We start from the raw sequence: 15,336 nt of genomic DNA on the forward strand, positions 1-15,336 counted from the left end.
AGCAATTTCACTTCAGGCATATACCCCAAAGAATTGAAAGCAAGGTCTTTAAGAGCTATTTATAGACCCATGTCCATAGCATTATACACAATAACAAGAAGGTATTCATACAAGGGAATATTAGCCTTAAAAAAGGAAGGAAATTCTGACATATGTTGTAACATGGGTGAAACTTGAGAACATTATGCTAAGTGAAAGAAGTCACAAAAAGACAAATGCTGTATGATTCCACTTATGAGGTACCTAGAGAAATCAAATTCATAGAGACAGAAAACAAAATGGTGGTTGCCAGCGACTGGGGGAAGGGAGAATGAAGAAATATTGTTTAATGGGTACAGAATTTCAGTTTTGCAAGATGAAAAGAATCCTAGAGGTGGATGGTAGTTAAAACGGTTATATAAAAATATGAATGTACTTATTACCACTTAAAAATGGTTATTTTTGGGGCGCCTGGGTGGCTCAGTCGGTTAAGCGTCCGACTTCGGCTCAGGTCACGATCTCGCAGTATGTGGGTTCGAGCCCCACGTCGGGCTCTGTGCTGACAGCTCAGAGCCTGGAGCCTGTTTCCGATTCTGTGTCTCCCTCTCTCTCTGACCCTCCCCCGTTCATGCTCTGTCTCTCTCTGTCTCAAAAATAAATTAATGTTTTAAAAAAATGGTTATTTTTAGGGCCACCTGTGTGGCTTAGTTGGTTACGTGTCTGACTTCAGGTCATGATCTCATGGTTTGTGAGTTTGAGCCCTGTGTCAGGCTCTGTGCTGACAGCTCAGAGCCTGGAGCCTGTTTCATATTCTGTGTCTCCTCTTTCTGCCCCTCCCCTGCTTGAGTTCTGTCTGTCTCTCTCAAAAATAAGTGAGCATTAAAAAAAATTTTTTTTAATGGTTATTTTTAGGGGCACCTGGGTGGCTCAGTCAGTTAAGCGTCTGACTTTGGCTCAGGTCAGATCTCGTGGTTTGGGGGTTTGAGTCCCGCATCGGGCTCTGTGCTGACAGCTCGGAGCCTGGAGCCTGCTTCAGATTCTGTGTCTCCCTCTCTGCCCCTACCTGGCTTGCACTCTGTCTGTCTCTCTCTCAAAAATAAATAAAACATTAAAAAAAAATTTTATGGTTATTTTTTAAATATATTTTTAAAGTTTTTATTTATTTATTTTGAGAGAGAGAGAGACAGAGAGTGGGGGGGGGGGGCAAAGAGAGAGGGAGAGAGAGAATTCCAAGCAAGCTCCACATTGTCAGCACAAAGCCTGATGCAGCTCAAACCCACGAACTGTGAGATGATGACCTGAGCCAAAACCAAGAGTCAGACGCCTAACCTGACTGAGCCACCCCCCAAAATGGATATTTTTATGTGTATTTTACCACAATTTAAAGGAAGCCTTAATTCACATTCTATTCTAACTTATTTTTTAAGAACAAGGTTGTAGCTTCTCTTAAGACATAAAAATGCCACGTGCTTGAAGAATTTTTTTGGCTTCTTAGCACACTGTTTTGCTCTATAAATCAAAGCTGAGAATGAACAAACAAAAAAAGTAAAGTATGTCCTGAAGACTTTGAGAAACTTTCCCAAGCCCCTACAATCAGCAGAAGTAGTTGAGAATCTCGTTTCTTGCTGTATATGACCTGATGGCTGGATTGGTGCAGTCAGCTGTCTTCTCAGCTCTTGCAGCAGCCAAAGAAACTCCATGGCACTATCATAAGTGGGTGGTCTCCTATTTCTTAAAGTCCTGTGTGTTCCTAGTGTATTCCCTCTCTCATTTCCCATGACAGATACTTCAAGTCTTTACCCATAATCCTCATGGCCCTGTCTTTCCAACTAAGGCATGGACTCCTTTACAGTTCTTCTCCCTGTCATCCCCCAATTAGTTGTATCGACCCACTCTCAGAGGATGAGGGATACAGTCCTAACAGTATTAGGGAGATGCGTGTGAAAAGAGCACAAAATAACAATGGCTTAAGAAAAATAGTTTCACTCTCCAGTAAACAGAATCTGGAGAGAAGTCCAGAGCTGGTTTGGCCGCTCTGTAAATTCAGACCTAGATTCTTACCTTGCTGTGTTACCAGCAAGGCCTCTGTCTAGTGGTCCCAGATGGTGTGGCCTCGTTTCTGGCAGCAGGGCACAAGAATGGACAGAAGTGGGCAAAGGGAGAACTCTGTGCTTTCCCTTAAGGGAAGTTCCCAAGAAGTTGCAGGATGTTTCTGCTTATCGTTTTGGACCCAAAGGGCCACATGGCCACACCAAGGAACAAGGGAAGATGCCGAGTTTAGTCTCCATTCTAAGAGGTCATGCTCCCAACTAAAGTTCTGTCTCTGCAGAAGTGAAGGACAGATCATGGACAAGTTAACAGTCATACCACTTCCCTGGGTTCTAGATCCCATCTCTCCTGACCTTTGAGTGTTCTTGTTCAACAATTATCCCTTCCCTCCCTTTGTTCTGCAAATCTTACCGTCCTGCCATCCTCCTTGGTCTTTATGTAGCCTTCCAGCTGTTGTCCAGTTGTTTCTCTTCCGAGCCACCATCCTGGCTTCTCTGCTGCCCTTTCACACTGCAGTTTGCTATAATCTGAGGTCTTGAGCCATCATTGCAATGAAACTGGTTTTGCCGAGGTCTCAGACCTCCTACTTCCTAACACAGTAGACACTGCAACATTCACCTTTATTCGACACTGTCTGCCACACCTTTATTGAAACAGACACCATTCTCTTCTGGTTTTAGCTCTCTGGTTGCTTTGCTAGATCTTCTGCTACCCCCCCTTTACATGCTGGTGTTCCTCATGGGTTCTCTGCCCTTGATTCTCTTGGTTTAATGTTGTCTGAATTGGCAGTTTGTCCATTCCCATGGCTTTTCTGTCACCTGTATGCTGATGCCTCCAAAGCTTTATTTCCAACACTTGTTTCTGCTCTCAGCTCCAAACCTGTATCCCAGCTGGCTTCCATGTGTATATTCTTTTTAACTTTCTTATTATGGAAGTGTACAAACATAACAAAAGTAGATACAGTGACATAGTGCATTTGTCGTGTCTGTTGCCCAAGCATCAATCATCAATACATGGCAATCACCCTACTCCATGCCTTTCACAGCAAATCACAGACATCCTATTGTTTTATCTGCAAATACTTCATTAGATATCTTCAAAATATAAGAATTCTTTAAAATTTAACAATAATACTATTATCATACCTAAAAGAATATCAAATGCCCAGTGTTGGATAAATATGATGATGATAATAATAATAATAATAATAATAATAATAATAATAAATCTCCTCCCAACCAAGAGAACCTTTCCATAAAGGTAGTAGAGAAAGCAGTTATTGAATAAGCATTCAATCAGGAAATCTGCTAAGAGATTGCAAAGATAAAGAAATCTCCCAGGTGCAGCCCATTACATGTTTTCAAGATAAATAATAACTAGTCCTCTGGTTAGAGGATTTGACAGTAACATTTGTCAGAGCTCATCCTAACTTTATCATAGAAATTTGAACAACCACCAGAGGAAAACAAACTTCTCATATCCTAAGGCAGGAGGTATTTTAGCAAATTGGGGCAGGCTGCCCACCCCCTGTGCCCACAGAAGTTAGCCTCTGAATTTCCAGTCGTTGAGGGAAACATTCCTGGGGTAGGAGATTGACAAGAGGCTTATTTAATGTTATAAACGTTTACATGCATTTGAAAAGGACAGAGAAGGAACTTCTGAAACAAAAGGGAGCCAGGAGTCTTCCCCTTATAAACAGGGAAAATTAAGTCTATTTTTCCTTTGTCTCTGCCCTTAAACCAGTTAATGTCGACATTGTTTGACAGACTTAAGTTTTTTGCGATGTTTATTTACAGTTTGTTTGACTTGGGATCTTTATCTTCTTTTTCTTCTTCTTCCTTGTGGTGTATTTGTGGAGGAAACTAGGTCATTTGTCTGTGTAATAATCTGTTTGAATTTTGCAGATTACATCCCTGTGGTGTCCTGTGATGTGTTCTTTTGTGTTTCCTGTAAACTGATAATTGGATCTAGATCCTTGGTCAGATTCAGGCTTTTTTTTTCCCCCTGGCAGTTCTGCAAAGTTGGTGGCAGTATATACACTTCCATCAGAAGTGATGTTATTCATCATTGAACACTGTGTAGAATTGATCCTTGTACTTGCTTCTGTGTGTTTTCAACAGGATAGTCTCTGACATCTCAAGGCCATCTATCCAGAACTGACCTCATCATCTCCACTCCCTTCCCCTGTGTCTTTCTCATCTTTAGAAGTAGAGCCAGAAAGCTGCAGGGCAGGCCCTTTATTTCCACACCCCCTCTAAGTATTGCTGGAATCTACTGCTTTATCTTTACAGTCCCCTTGTGGAGCTGCTCTTCTCCGGGCCAGTCCATTTCCCTCAGGCCCTCAGTACACTGGATCTGCAGTGTAGATTTTGATTTCTCACTTCCTGACCCTACTGCTTGGGTTCTGGGCCCTGCCCCCTCTTCTGCCTCCTCCTGCCTTTTCCTTCCACAATCCTCCCAGGAACCCTGGGCTCAGGGGAATTGTGAATTGTTCTCTAGGGCTGAAGGTATTATATGCCTCTTCTGCTTGGTAAGCCTTTTCCCCTTCCCCTTTTATTCCTGGCTAATGCCTTCAAGATTCAGCTAGTGCCCCTGATAAGTCCTCCTGGCTCTTCCTGGGTCTGAGTCAGCACTTTCCTCTGTTCCCTTCACACACAGTGCCCGGCTGCCTCACAGCAGTAAGCACTGGACTGTCCTCTCACCAGGCTGGGAGCTCGTTGAAATCTGTGGCCATACCCTATCTCCACATCCCCAGGACTTACTAGAGAGCCTGGCACACAGGAAGCACATAGTCTGCCCGTGCTGAAGGAAGACAGGGGCAAGCATCCTGGCCTTCTCCTGTAACTTCATTCAAATCATGCCCCATGGGATTTTCCCAGATCACTGTTTCCTTTCTCTCAAAATGATTGGCTCCTAAAGAAAAAAAAAAAAAATGATTGGCTCCTCAGAAGCCAGCTGATCTCCTGATTTTTGAGAATGTATGACTCAGAGTAACTGGCATATATCAAATTGTTTAACTCTTACAAGGTATTAGGCTACTAGTTGATGAATTTATTTAAGCTAAATGTAAAAGTAGGTGATAATAGCCAGTTGTTGTCCCCTCTTCGAAACCTATGTTTCTTCATCAGGACCTGAGTCGCTGATGGTGACTGCTTCTTCAAGTCAGGCTGGCCTCTAGTTACTTTAGAGAGCTGTTGCATTATTTATTTCAACATCCAACATAGCACAGTTCAGAGTCCTGGAACCTAAGGGATTACTGTGGTTGGTTTAAATAATTTAGTCTTTGAATTAATTTTTTTCTTCCTTTTTGTTAAAAAAATTTTTTTTAATTATTTTTGAGAGTGAGAGTGTGCTCAAGCGTGAGTGGGGGAGGGGCAGAGAGAGGGAAACACAGAATCCAAAGCAGGCTCCAAGCTGTTAGCACAGAGCCTGACATGGTATTTGAACCCACAAACCACTAGATACTGACCTGAGCCAAAGTCAGATGCTCAACTGACTGAGACACCCAGGTGTGCCCCTCCCTCTCTCTTAATGACCAGACTCTCTTGGTAGTGAGGGTGTATTAATATAATAGATGTGAGTAATGCTGAGATTGGGAGAAGACAGACCAAATCTTCCTGGCTCCCTACCCCCTGCCAAGAGACCAGAATTACTGAATAGAAAAAGAAGTAGAAAACTACTTCCTGTGTGACCCAAGAATTGAGTCACAGCAGGGCGTGTGGCATTGTGGTTAGGGCTTCTGAGAATTGGTGTTCCAAGATTAATTGGCTTTGCCTTTATATTCTTTTATAGGAGATGTGGACGATTCAAGCTGTGAGTAAGAACCGGACTCTATAGGAGCCATTTCAATGAGAAATCAGTGGACCTATGTGTGTTTGCTACTTCTCACCAGAAACTGATTTTATCAAAATGACATAGTCCTATTACAAACAGGTTTTGGGAAGTCTTAGGTTACACCATCAGTTTCAAGGAAAAGGGTAGGGTGGGGAGACAAACCACAAAGGTGCTTCACCCAACTGAACTAATACGTAATCCTTAGCATGTGTAGGCTTTTCCTTGTTATCTCATTTAATACTCCTGGAAAGCACGTGAGATAGGACAAGCTCAGGAAATGAACTTGGTTGCAGATCTTGACTCTTAGGAAGTTAGGGGCTGGAGGGCAAGGATTCTTCCTTTTGCATCTACTGTGGCACTTGACTTCCTGTGGCCATCTTGTGTGCGCTCTGCTTTCAGCCCAGAGTGGTCTGGAATGCAGTCTGTCTGGTTTGAGGTTCCCTGGGAACACTCACCAGGAAGCCGGCCCAGGGTCTGGGGCAGGAAGCTGGACATCACAACCGTTGTTAACTGGCAATGCTGTAGTCACTAGCCTGATGTGTTGCCCTTTAAATCCTTTCTGGAACAAGGTAGAATATCAAGAACCTAAAAAAGATCACGTATTCTGAAGAGCAGTATTTTATCCCCAGGGATTGTCACTGTCTCTTCCTGAGGTTATACAGTGGAGCAGGCTGAAGTTTTGTTAGCATGTTGACAATGGCAGATCTCTTTTCCAGATAAGCTCAACAGTCTTGTTCTGAATGAGGGAAAATGGTTATACTGCTGTGTCTTGTGAAGCCAGAGGAACCCTCCTCTTCCCTCGATCCTGCCTGTGCTGGAACTGGGCTGTTAGGGTGCCGTCAGCCAGCGGTCCATCTGAGAAGGCCTGAGCCGGTTCACCGTGATCTAGAGGCATGTAGAGGGCTGATGTGAGCTTGGTTCAGAGGGCATACATTGCTAAGCTTATCTTCAGACAGTGATACTCTGTTTTCCTTAGGAGAGGACGGACATAGCTAGAACACCAACTAGCAAGGAAGTTAAACTGGTGCTGCAAGTCATCTCGGTTACATGTCTCGAACTAAATTTTAACATTTTTTCCCCTCCCTTCCCCTCTCAAATTTTTTTTTTTTAATGTTTATTTTTGAGAGAGAGAGAGAGAGAGAGAGAGAGAGAGTGAGCATGAGCAGGGGAGGGGCAGAAAGAGAGGGAGACACAGTAGACCGAAGCAGGCTCCAGCCTCTGAGCTGTCAACACAGAGCCCGACGTGGGGTTCGCGCTCATGAATGGTGAGATCATGACCTGAGCTGAAGTCGGACCCTTAACCGACTGAGCCACCCAGGTGCCCCTAAAGTTTTGAGTTCTATATTTAGATTTTTTTACTCAAGAATCACATTCATGCAAAGGCATCTATTGACACCATGTTTGTATCTTTTGATCTTGAGGTTAACTCTGGTACATGTCAGATGGACATGTCTGAAATGACTGGCCTGGCTGGCTCACCTTCTGTCCTCAAGCCAATGCCACTTTCCCTGCCCTGGTCTTGGTCAGCTGTGCTCCTCACTGCCTCAGAGAACTGGGTGGGGAGGAAGGAGGTGTTGGGAGCCCTGACTGAAGCAGCCTCCTCAGACTCAGAAGATGTGAACTACAACAAATACGTGTTCTCTGCGTGGTAGGATTTCTTGCCCTAATGCACTCAACTTGATACTGAGTCTAAGAAGAGCAGATTTTTACAGGCCTCCAGGACACATGATTCTGGAGGTTGTATAACCTCTGGCAGTTAAATGGCACTAAATAAAAAATGAGTTTACCTTAAATAAGTCTCTTCGAAGGTTATTACCCAAATCACATTTTAGAGGTAACAGAAATTCTTACGTCAAGTGGCCTGAAGTAACTGGCCTTCTTTTCCTAATGTAGACTTCAGGCAACACTGCCACTGTTTTCAATAAGCTGGTTCTCTAGTACCCTTCTAAGGTCCTAAGGATTAGCAGTTACATCCCTTTATAATGCCAGGACTTCCCTTTGTGTGGGGCTAAATCTGTCACGTATGATATTTGAGTCTATAGCTTTAAAGCCACCAGTATTAGTATCCTCCCAGCATTAAATGAGATCTCTGAGTCTTTGTATTTCTCCACATTTCACTGACTTGTTATTCCTGACAAGTCATAATAAACATGCCATCCTATTCAGGGACAGTTTGAAAAAAGGCACAGTAATAGGTCCTTAGCTTTTCTCAAACTCTGTTGTTTGCCAGTGGGCTACCTGTGGTGCAGTAGACTCTCCCGGGTGTCAGCCCCCTTTTGAACCCATTTCTCTTGACTTGCTGGGAGCTTGGAAGGTCAGAGCTCCTTGTGAGTAGAAGTCAGCAGTGGCAGGGGGCGCCTGGGTGGCTCAGTTGAGCATCCGACTCCAGCTCAGGTCATGATCTCGCAGCTCGTGAGTTCAAGCCCCGCGTCAGGCTCTGTGCTGACAGCTCAGAGCCTGGAGCCTGCTTTGGATTCTGTGTCTCTCTCTCTCTCCCTCTCTCTGCCCCAACCCACTCACATTCCATCTCTGTCTCTCTCAAAAATAAACAAACATTAAAAAAAAAAAAAAAGTCAGCAGTGGCAGAATGGGAAACCTTCATGCTGTTGAAATGTTACCTTCGTGCTAACGTTGTCTTCTGTGAACCTCTGAGCAAAGGGCTCAGAGGCTTGTCCTACACAGAACTATTAATTTTGCTGGATTTCTTCCTCTGAAGTGTGTGGATGACAGTAACAGCAGGACGTGAGGATTAGCAGCTATCTGTAGTGCATCTAGCACGGTGTGGTGTATGGAGACAATTTTGTTCCTTTCCTCCTTTCCTGTCACTGGCTTCCTTCAGGGATTCCTTAGTGATCAGGGCTCTGAGATAGAAGTGCTGTCCACAGATACTGCTAAGGGCTGTTTTGATTTCTTCCCCACCAGTTGGTTACATCATTCTGTTGATGCACTTGTGTTCTCGTTCCACTCTGATGGAGCCTAGAGAGGTTTATCAAGGCCAAAGGTAACATTTGGGCTTAAAAGATCAGAGTAGTATTCGGTATATTTTTATTATCAGCACTGGAGAAGCAGTGAGCCTGTGCCAGTATCTACAGAGGTTTACTTTCCCACTGCAAGTGAAAAATGAGAGCCCTTTCAAGTTGGTTCTGTTTATCACGAGAGCTTTTTTGAAGTCTTAGGTTTATTCTGTCCTACAATGCCTTCTTAGAAGGAAGTGTAGCAATGAAACCTGATGTCTCATCTGATGAAGACTTGCAGATGAGTTGACCTGAAGCACAAACAGTCCGACAAAGGGACAGCTGCCTTAAACATGACAGGCAGATGCTCTTTCCATATTCTATTTGCTCTTCACTAGGACTCTAAGGTCCTCTAAAATTTAGTGACACCACTTTTTTGCCTTTGAACAGGAAGAATTTGCTATAGCACTCAGATAAAGTAATAGCTTCATTATTACTCTGTTCATCCTGTTCTTATAAAAAACTAAACTCCCTTCAGCCTCCCCACTCCTCAAAAATGCTGGCCCTTGGGTTACAATTCATGTTCTCTTCAGCCTCCTTTGCATTACTGCTCCAATTTGCGAACTTCTCATTTCTGTTAAATTGCTCTACTGTTTTCAAACCTGGCTTGTGTGCATTTCTTCTTTCAGAACCTTGTTCACTGTTTAGAAACCAATCCTGGACTCTTCTCCACTAGTCCTTTGCTCCAGTGCTATCAGTATAGCAGGCATTAGAGGAGAAAGGCCCCGAGAGGCTATATCAGGATGGCATAGTACATTTGCTGATTCAGCTCTATAATGAAATAGGATAGTTAGGATTGCCAATTGTACAGATCAGCACATAAGCTTTAGAATTTTGAGGGTTTTTTTTTTTTTTTTTTAAAGTTGATTTATTTTTGAGAGAGTGAGAGCATGAGCCAGGAAGGGGCAGAGTGAGAGGGAGACACAGAATCCGAAGTACGCTCCCAGCTCCACACGGTCAGCATAGAGCCTGATGTGGGGCTTGAACTCACAAACTGTGAGATCCTGACCTGAGCCAAAGTTGGATGCTCAACCGACTGAGCCACCGAGGCTCCCCAAGAATCTTGAGTTCTTAATCACTTAAAAGTTATGGCAGCAGAATTTAAAAGTACTACTTGCAGCAGAGATTGCTAGCTGTCCACCAAATCCTTTCTCTTCTGGACAGAAGTTAGATCTGATTTGCTGACCAGTACCATGTGAGCAGGTATGATGTACCACTTGTGTCCCAAGGCCTTTAAAAATAGATGTTTGCCTTCTCAGGGCTTTCTTCCTCTCTTGCTGCCTTGATCCTGGGGAAACCCAACCTCAGCCACACAAATGGCAAAGCCCTAATTATGGCAGAGCCACAAGCCAGGAGCTTGGTCTCTGAATTGTTGCATGAAGGAAAGCCTCCTGCTGACCTACAATATCCACCCTGGATGTTAAAGGAACAAGAAACCAATTTACTGTGTTTGAGCCATTGTTTGGGGGAAGGTTAGTTACAGCAGTTAAGCCTACTCCAACAACCTTATTTAAAAGAATAGTATGGGGGTGCACTGGTGGCTTAGTTGAGCGTCTGACTCCGTCTCAGCTCAGGTCTTGATCTCAGGGTCGTGAGTTCAAGCCCCACATTGGGCTCCACACTGGGCAGAAGCCTACTTAAAAACAAAAAGTACGAATTATGTTTATGCACAAAGGTCAAGCAAAGATGGAGTAGTCAAGCCTGGGAAGTGGGGTAGGGACTTTCACCATTAGACACTTCCCTTATAAATTTTATAAAAATTTTCTATTACCAGTAAGGAAAGAAAACAATGAAAATAGCAACACAGTGCTGGTACAAATTTTACTTGATGTGGGAATAGTTCCTTGACCCCTGTCCCCCCAGTCCCTGCTGAATTTCCTTTCATTCCCTTAACAGTCCTTGTCCTTAGTCCTTGCCTGGCACTTTTGGAACATAAAGAGCAGAAATGGGAGTACTATAGGGTAGGCAACTCAGGCAGGGCCTTTCAGGATATTAATCCCTTCAGGGGGTCTGGTCCTCAGCTTTGTGGACCCAGGAAGAGGAGAGTTCATTTTGCTTAAATTTTATTATTGAAGTATAGTGACACACGATATTAATTTCAGGTACACAACATAGTGATTTGACAATTCTGTACATCCACTGTACATCCGTGATAAGCATAGTTCCCACTGGGCAGCAAACATTATTGTATTATTGACTGTATTCCCTATGCTGTACTTTTAATCTCTATGGCTTATTTTATAACGAAGTTTGTACCCCTTATTTCCCTTCACCTACTTTGTTCATGCCTCCACCCCCTCCCTCTGGCAACTATCAGTTCTCTATTTGAGTCTGCTTCTGTGTTTTAGATTCCATATACAAGTGAAGTCATATGGTATGATCTTTCTGACATTTCATTTAGCATAATGCTCATTAAGTCTGTCCATGTTGTTGCAAAGGGCAAGGTTTCATTCTTTTTTATGGCTAGCATGTCATTGTAGGTGTATATATATGCACCTCATCTTTACCCCATTCACCTGTGAATGGACACTTAGGTTGTCTTGGCTATAGTAAAAATGCTGTGGTGAACCTAGGAGTGCATGTATCTTTTCAAATTAGTTAGGAACAGAAATCTAGATACGTGTGGAGTTTATCAGGCTTTCCAACCCAGAGACTCCTGTTAACCATGATGTATAAACCAAAATCCCCAATCAAAATTATGATGAGCAACAGTCCCTCCAATATCCACTGTTAGGAGGCCCTCTTGCTGGTATGAGGGCAACAGGGAAACTAAGTGAATAACCAGAGCAGGCTGTTTGGTGAGTAAGGAAGGAGAGCAAATAGGAGTTGGATAATCTTAGAAGAACCCACTTTCTGGGCTGTGAATTAATCTGGTGATCCGCATCATGGAGTTGCATACTTAATAAGCAAAATTATTTTATGAAATTGAGTCTGTCTTCCTTGGAGAGTATTCTTTAAGACTGCCAAATTCTCTTAAGGTTCCTCTATAGGCTTTCTGCAGCTTTTTTCTGCTAAGTCAGTAACAATGAGCTGAGTTCTGTATTGTCATACTTATGAGTCTACAAGTTCCATGACTGGACTTGTATGTTCCCCAAGTTGTCACTTATCCACTGGGTTGATTCCTATGTATTTATTTGTCCTGTGAATAGTGAGTTAAAGTAGTCTTCAAAAGTTGGTTAATATTAACATTATTTAATTAGATAATAAACCTTTTCTAATTGTATACCTAATATTATAAAACACCAGACATGCCCTGATGTCTTATACCTATTAAGAACTTAAATCCTAGAAGTGGCAGAGGGGGTGCAGATATAAACATGGATATAGCAAGTGTAGGCACGGACATTCAAAATCTGTCCAGCCCAAGACTGTTGCCAATAGCAAGACTTGATACTGACTTAAAAGTTAGTCAAAGCTTCTATTAAATCTAAACTGTGCTCCTATACTGAGATCTTATAAAGTGCTTATCCCTTACGGCTTTTTCTTTTTAAAAGATTTTTATAGATGTTTTTATGGTCATATTTTTTATCTTGTATCCCAATGGCTTTGGCTTATCATATTCTTCTGCCTTTAGTATTTTCTCTTTAAGTTTTCCAGATCTTCTCTGGGTGTTTTTATAGGATTAAAGCGCAATGAACAAAAGATACATACAGAATTCTGCAGCTGTAGGTGTATCATAATTTTGGAAATAGGATAAAGTTTTCTATTTTGCTTCCAATATCCCTTTTAGTAGTGATCCTCTGGTTGGCCTTATGTTACAGGCTGTTGGTTCTCAAATTTTTACATTCTCTCAGTTGTTTGCTTTGAATAGAGAATGGGCTCAAAAAGTAAAGCTCAAAACTGTACAGTTTAAATTCAAGATGGGTCCGCGCTGGTCTAATCCAAATCTTTAACACAAATCTCTTCCAGAATTACTATCCTGTGACCATTTCCCCTTCACCGCCCTTACCTAGTCTCCAGTTTGAGAAGCAGGGTCTTAAGAATACAATCTATGGTAACATTATGTTCTCTGATAGTTCAGATCTGTTCGTGATAGAGTTGGATTACTTAGTCCTAAGCCTTTATGGCATCCAACCAGTTTATTAAATGGTTACATGGCAAGACTGGTACTTACCGTAAGGTAAAAATTAACATATAATGACTGGTGTCATAATTCTTTGGAAAATGTGGAATCTAAGAGCAAAAATATAGTATATTGTCAGAATATATCACTATTTCAAAATGAAAAAAAAAATTTTTTTAAGGATTTTATTTTTAATCTCTGCACCCAACGTGGGGCTCAAACCCACAACTCCGAGATCAAGACTGGCATGCCCCTCTGACTGAGCCAGCCAGGTGCTCTCCCCACCAAAACATTTTTAAGATAAGTCTGTGCTTTTATTGGTCAAAGAGGCTACTTGAGGGGGATTAAGCCGGAGGAGTGGGTGGCCCCGATGCTGGGGCCCCACGTTCATGGGCTTGTAGGTAGGGGAGAACTCCCACAGGTAGTGGCTGATCCTCTTGGGCTTGACATCCACCTGGGGGAAGGCCTTGCTGTTGTAGATGCCCGCCATCTTGCGCGGGACGTTGCTATCCAGCAGGTGTGTGTGTTCACCATCTCTGGCTTGTCTGTGGGCGGTGCCTCCTGGTTGTCTCTGCAGGCACACTGGGAGCAAATGCTGCTTCCACTGCTGTCACTGAGTCAGCTGCTCGGAGGATGTGTCCAGCAGCTGGTCTAGGTGTATGCTGTAATAGGTAAACCTGTGAGAGGTTTGCTGCTCCTCCATTTCCACCAACCTGTGTTTTTTTACAAAAGGTCTCACTAGTGTTTTTAACATGTTTTTTGAGAGTGTGCAAGCAGGGGGAGGGACAGAGAGAGGCGAGCAGAGGATCTGAAGCAGGGCCCCCACTGACAGGTTGACAGCAGCGAGCTCGATGTGGGGCTTGAACTCATGAACTGTGAGATCATGAGCTGAGTCAAAGTCAGACACTCAACCGACTGAGCCACCCAGGTGCTCAGTTCTTAAAGAGAAGGGATCAAAAGGGATTCTTTGGGAAACCGTGTAGTCGAGAATGTATGTTTTAGGGGTAGGTGGCCTGAATTTGGGTCCTGCTTCTGCCACTTAGCAGCTCTGTGATTTTGGGACCTTCCATTTTTTCATCTATAGAACAGCATGATTTTAGTGGTCTAATAGGATAGTTGTGAGTTTAAGAATTTTTGTCAAGCAATTAAAACGTTGCCTAGGATCTTGGTAACAAAGACCTTTCTCTTACTTTTAGGATGCTTTAGGTCCTCAGATTGGCCTTTTATTAAAAAAAAAAAAAAAAGTTTATAATATTAAAATTACTATGTATGTATTTTTGCTCTAAATTAATAGTACTTAATTTTCTTTAAATTCTATTGGTTCATATTGGTATTTTACTTTCACTTTATAACTCTGGGATATGAGGTTTAATTGCTACTAATTTTGTGATTGTTAGGTTAAGTCAGTGAACATTTCTGGGCTTCATTTTCCATAACCCAGCTTTTTTTGTCTGCAAAATGGTGTTCCTAATAGGATCTACCCCACAGGATTGCTGGGAGGACTGAGATAATCATGTGACAGTCCTGCTACAGTCATGTGACATTTTGAGTTTTACTGTGGCAAAATGAGTGTGATGTGTGCACTTTGTCACAAGTTCTTATTTGTGGCCCAGGCCAGTAAGAGTTGGAATAACGTATACAATTAATCTTGTCATCCCCAATTTGTTCCCAGGCTGCCGCCTGAAAGATTTTGGGGATTTAAGTTTTACTCCAGTCCCTAAAGATGATCTCTACAACAACCTGATTGTGAATCCTCGCTCAGTGGGCCTTGCCAACCAGGAATTGGCTGAGGTGGTTAGTAGAGCTGTGTCAGGTGGCTACAGCTGTGTCACAGTGGGAGGAGACCACAGGTAAGCTGGGATCCAGGGGTGGTGGAGGAGCTGGATAGTATGGTGCTTGTGGTCTAATGAGTTAGCTTGTCTACTTCCTCACTTAAAAGTAAAATACCCTTCAGAATTTTGAAGGTATGATGTGCATAATAGTATCTTAAGATCTACGATCCTGAGTTGATGGAGGCACCTATGGTTTTCATTGTAGGACACATTGTGTAGTATGAGGACAAGTTCAGAGATGGACAATCAAAGTTTTTAGAAACATGCTCCTCTCTTGAACTGTCTTATGACTTTCATTTGGCTATTCGAGAGAATTGGAAGGATACATTAGTTGGCTGAATTGTTTTAAGCAGTTTTGCAAGTATGTTCAGGTTCTCCACTTGCCATGTGAGTATGTTCTCTACCTTCACAGTATGGACTTTAAGATCCTTCTCTTAGTGAATCAGCATGTACTTTATTGAGCACTGCTTGATGTCTTCTCAAGTAGTGCTAGGGACTGTGGGAATTGTGATTTATTAAGACTAGATGAAATAAAATACACATGGGATTAAAAAAATATTGAATT

The 15,336-nt window shown here is 42.7% G+C and overlaps 1 protein-coding gene across 1 annotated transcript in view; it reads left to right on the forward strand.

The window, feature by feature from the left end:
• ARG2 (arginase 2) overlaps window positions 1–15,336 on the forward strand; it is a 31,262-nt gene that overhangs the window by 8,902 nt on the left and 7,024 nt on the right. The window contains exon 3 of the mRNA XM_078448102.2: window positions 14,612–14,789. Coding sequence (XP_078304228.1) covers window positions 14,612–14,789 — 178 coding nt within the window. The remainder of the gene's footprint in view (window positions 1–14,611; window positions 14,790–15,336) is intronic.

Source organism: Panthera onca, chromosome B3, assembly GCF_046562875.1.
Source record: "Panthera onca isolate mPanOnc1 chromosome B3, mPanOnc1 haplotype 2, whole genome shotgun sequence".
Classification (NCBI taxonomy): Eukaryota; Metazoa; Chordata; class Mammalia; order Carnivora; family Felidae; genus Panthera; species Panthera onca.